Below are 5092 nucleotides of genomic sequence, written 5' to 3'. Positions count from 1 at the left end.
CCAGTCGTTCAAAGTCCCTCCACTTAATAAACAGCGTAATTCCAATTCTTAATACCCCAACCGAATCGCACAAACCACAACATTTTTGATCCAAGTCGGTCATTAGACGCTATGATATTATTAGCATTTGCAATAATTAGATAATTAGATAATTACACTTCGAAAATTGATGATAATGATTTAATAAAGATGTGTGTGTGTTGTTGTTGTTGTTGTTGTATGGTTTAACGCCATTTTTCAGCACATGATAGGCTATACATGGCGGCCAGTATTAATAGTGGAGGAAGAACCCGGAAAAATCCCGGAAAGAACCGCCGACCCACGAGAAGCTACGGGCAAGCTTTCTCACATACCCACATTAGCCGAATCCGAGACTCGAACCCACGCAGACAGAGGTGAGATGGCAGTGATCCGTAACGGAGAGCGCTTTAGACCACTAGGCCACTCGGGGCCCCGTGTGTGTGTGTGTGTGTGTGTGTGTGTGTGTGTGTGTGTGTGTGTGTGTGTGTGAAAACATTGAAATACATTGTTTCTGACATCCCATAAAAAATAAAGGTCAAATGGTTATATCAGATCAATGAAGGATTCGTTATGAAATTTATCTGAGGAAACGTTAAAGTGAACATTCTTTGTTTGTATATCGAAAAATAGTTCAATCTTTAGCTATTAAAGACTTACCTTTAAAATCATTTCAGACGGCATAAACATGGATGAAGAAGAAGCACAGTTCAAACAAAACTTTTCGGAATTCCCATCATCATTCAGTCTTCAAATTGAAGAGCTCAGCAAAAGCAAACATGTAGAGTCGAATAAGAAAAAGTTAGAGCGAAAATGCGAAGCCAATGAATTCGAATCAATAATGGAAAGGACAAGGATTTATAACATGCTTTCGTTTCTCCATTGGAAAGCAGAAGAAAGAAATAAAGCATATGATTTCAATAGACAAGTTTTCGAACTGGACAATGAAAACATTGTCGCTCTTTGTAATCGCGTTTGGATGAAATGGGAAGATGGTCACCTAACTGATGCGATTGAAGACCTTAATCGGGTAAAAAAATTGGCAGAATCTAAAAGACATCTAGTCATGCAAGGAGAAGCAGAAATGGCTTATTCCTATTCTGTTTTTGGCCCACGTTATTTTTTGAAATCCATAAATATGATCAAAACTGTCCTTGGGGAAAAAAATAATGACGATGTGGATGCTGCTGCTCAAAGGTTATGGAAGTTCGATCTTGGAATCATTTATCGGAAGGCTTGTAATTTTGGGAACAGAATACCTAATCGAGGTTGGGAGGAGATAGAGATAAAAGAAAGCATTAGTAGTGCCGCTTTAATGTTATATGAAGTTGCAATTTCTGATTCTCCAAGGAGATGGAGGGGCAGATGTTGGGCATCACTGGCAGAGCTTTCATACAGCATTCGCAGTGGAACCGGAGTAACTAAATCCAAGCAAGAGTTGTTTCCTGAAGGAATCAGTAACACAGATACCAAACGTCTGCTCAGTATGGCTCTAGAAACATTTGAGGAGGACTCACATGTATTAAAATTATGTGGTAAACATTTCAAGTATATCGGCGAAATGGATAGAGCAAAGGAAGTTCTACTCAGATCTTTACAACTAAGAGAAACGCCGTATGCCCATTTCCATCTTGCTTTAGTTTTGAAGAATAAACTAAAAGAAAACAATTGGCGTTTAAGATATGGAAGCAATAGAACCCGAGGTTCTATATGTCGTGAAGGATACCTTCATTATGAGAATCTACAACAAGACACTGATAAGCAGATTCAAAATCAATCATCTACTCCAAGACCCAACGACTGCTCGCAGCATTATTCCCCAAGAAAATTTACTGATCAGGAGGGATTTATGGAGCCTGGTTCCAAAGACTCTGACAGAATTCGGCAAAACCAGATACCAAGGCCTAGTTTTGAATCTGATGAGGCAAAGCTGCCATCAATACCCGCCAGATCTCAGACACAAATGAGAGCATTAGTAAAAGGATTCGACCACGTTTTTACGATACCGGACACTGAGAATGATGCTGTTAAAAAATTTTTATTTCATCTGGACAAAGCTATAGAAGGGGGAAATGCTTGGGCTCTGTTTGAAAAGGGCTTGTTGTTTAGACAAATCAAGGACCATGAGATGGCGTTTCAAACATTACTGATGGCGTCCAAACTGAAAGAATGCAGTACAGCCATGATAACAATTTCTTGCTACGAACATCTTGGAGCGTGTTGTAGAGATCTCTCTGAAGACGAAACGGATCCCGAAAAGAAGAGAAAACTAGAGAAAGATGTCTGCTTCTACTGGAAATTAGCAATAAAATCATTAACATATATAGCCAGTCAAGAGCTAAAAGATACATATATGGCATATTCTTCGATAAAGAAAATGTTTCGAACACGAAATTCTAACGTAAACGAGCTTAAATCACTCGCAAAGCTTAGTCAAATGCTTGAGAAACATGGCGATGAACTCAAGTTTTATGATCAAATAACAAAACTAGATGAAGAACAGGCAAAAGATCCCGAGATCATCTGTGGAATGGTTGAAATTTACAGGAAGCGAAAGCAATTGGAGGAAGCAGCTATTTTGTTAGACATGCAGAGATGTACAGAAGGAAAGGATGAAGTAAGCAAAACACTTTGTAAATTGGTATACCTTGAGTATGCTTTCCATTTGTTTAATACGGGCGAAAAAGCCGACGCACGTGAAAGATGTCGACAAGCTTTTGCTATAGATTATACAGACCATTTCAAGCAAGACACCGATATTGATATGTTCCTCCTTTATGACGGCGAATCTAAAGAGGGTGATCGAAGTCTTGCTTTCTCTCTTGCGCGGAGATTGGTAGACATTATTAAAGATTACGGTTTAAGGATCAGTGACTGCGAAGACGTTCCAGGAAATAAAGAAGGGTTAAAAGAGGAAACGAAGCAAATCAATTCGAGTAAACATATTGTTTTAATTTTGGACAGGAATGAAGATCCAGATCGGTACATAGGCCGTCTCATCGAAGTATCTCGCGATAACGACACTGACAAGAAATCGAAGCTGAGTATTATTATTGTTGATGAGAGTACTTGTCCTTCAGATCTAACTTTATTTCCAAAAATTCGTTTCGAAGCAAAACTTCTTGACTGCGAAGATGGTTTTAGATGCTGGATCCAGACGTTTATTCTATATTTGCTTGGTTTCAACGAGAATAAAGATAGCACGAGGGAACAGGAGAGAATGTCAAAATAAGACTATTCCAGAATTAACTATAATGTAGGCAACTAGATTGGCATATATGCTCCTTGTCAGAGTGACTCGACTTTGTTTTTATCAAGTATCAGTGTGTTTAAAATAGATGACATTGTTATATGGGATTCTACGTACAGACATTGTGCAACGTCAGTTTTCGTCTCCAATATATAATAAATTGGACGATATTGTAAGGAGTTAACTGAAGGAGTTTCTTATTTTCTATTTTTTTCTGTCTAAAGAAGTTTTTTATCAATGATCAAACTGTTCACATGCGGTATAAACAAGATTACATTATGTTACGGTATAAAACTACAATTTCTCAGAAGGACATTTCATCTTTCCTTTGGACATACCATAAAGCCAGAACAAATACTTAAATATATTATAAGGTATCAATTGAGTTTTCAGGAGAAGAGAAATCCAGAGATTTTATTTTTCTTCACATTGTTGTTAATTATAGAACTGAGAAACTAATTAGTCGGTTAAATATGCAGAACGCTAGTGCCAATACTGATTTGCCGTGTAATATCCATTTACTACATTCACGAGGTACATGAATAAATATTTCTGATTCGGTTAAGCAATATCATCGCTTATTTTCTTAAATTTAAACTGATATCTATTTCATATTAGGACAATATAATGTCATGTAGATCCTCCTGGTCTCTCCATTGTAAACGTTTACACCCGAGTGACAGCAAGACATGGTTTTTATCTTGACAATATGACCCACTGTGTGATGAGACATTAACATTGTAATATCAGTAAAACGTATTGCCTTTCTTATGGCAACTCGATAATAAAATAAGTTCTCTTTTCTAATTGGAAACTGCTGTCTTTGCAGCTCATCAATTTGACAAGTTTCATATGTTACAATTAAGGACAACGTGATGATAGAATTATACTGAAATAAATACGTCAGACAGTATCTTGTCCAAAAAAAATGAATTTTAGTTGGATAATATAGAAAACACATAAACTATACGAAACACTTGGACTAGTATATACTTGATAATCTGATTAAATTATTTCTGATGCTTACATTCATAGCAATTATTGCAGAAAATGCTTTCAAACTCATGTTATTGTGTTACAATTTGGAAATCACATTTTCATATGAATTCTGTGATACATTTTCTTGAAGAATATGTACATATCAGTCTAAAGTTTCTGACTCATATTTAGCTTATCAAAGTTTAGGCCACTTTTAATGAAAATATTAACTGTGCTTTTTTGTACATTTTTAGATAAGGGTTTTTAAAAGTAATATTTTCTGTAATAAGCTGCAGAATTTCGAACGTTTTGACAAAAGTCGCAAGTTACGAGCATTGGACATTAAAGTAATAAGTGAAAATTTAGTTTTGTGTGGTAAATTATGTGTTTCGTTCCCTAAAATGACAAGTTTTCCATCAATTGTATTGATTGTCGGTGTTACAATAAATAATGTCTTTATTGATTATCACCACAATTATGCACAACTAAGTCAATCAGAGAAGATTTGAACCTCAGTGACATTTAGTGGGAGGGGGGAATTTTGCCCTTTGCTGACGAAGCTATGGATGGCTCGCCAGAATCCAGCAGGCGAACGGTGGATGTTTATTTGTTTTTCTTTCTTTTCTTTTTTTGTTTCTATTCTTTTTTTTTTTTTTTTGTCTTTTAATTTTATTGGTTTGTTTCTTTTTCAGTTAGGATGTTATGAGTAATTGTCCAGGTCGGTATCAGTTATTGGTACAGTTACCGCTCCGGTGGCCTAGTGGTTAGAGCGTCCGCCTCGGATGCGGGAGGTCGTGGGTTCGATCCCCGACCGAGTCATACCAGAGACTTAAAAAATGGTACTAA

The 5092-nt window shown here is 36.6% G+C and overlaps 1 protein-coding gene across 1 annotated transcript; it reads left to right on the top strand.

The window, feature by feature from the left end:
* The first annotated feature begins 705 nt into the window (after positions 1-705).
* LOC149786309 (uncharacterized) lies at positions 706-4550 on the top strand. Its single transcript, XM_089978181.1, has one exon. It carries the CDS (start codon positions 707-709, stop codon positions 3248-3250), a length of 2544 nt encoding a protein of 847 aa, XP_089834307.1. The 5' UTR covers position 706; the 3' UTR covers positions 3251-4550.
* Positions 4551-5092: the final 542 nt, after the last annotated feature.

This window comes from Sinohyriopsis cumingii, chromosome 12, assembly GCF_028554795.1.
Source record: "Sinohyriopsis cumingii isolate HCF-2022 chromosome 12, ASM2855479v2, whole genome shotgun sequence".
NCBI lineage: Eukaryota > Metazoa > Mollusca > Bivalvia > Unionida > Unionidae > Sinohyriopsis > Sinohyriopsis cumingii.
The sequence above is the reverse complement of the archived record's forward strand: the minus strand, read 5'-3'. Positions and strand labels throughout refer to the sequence as shown.

Coding starts and splice junctions, on each gene's coding strand:
- LOC149786309 (XM_089978181.1), top strand. CDS start 707: ATGGATGAAGAAGAAGCACAGTTCAAACAAAACTTTTCGGAATTCCCA.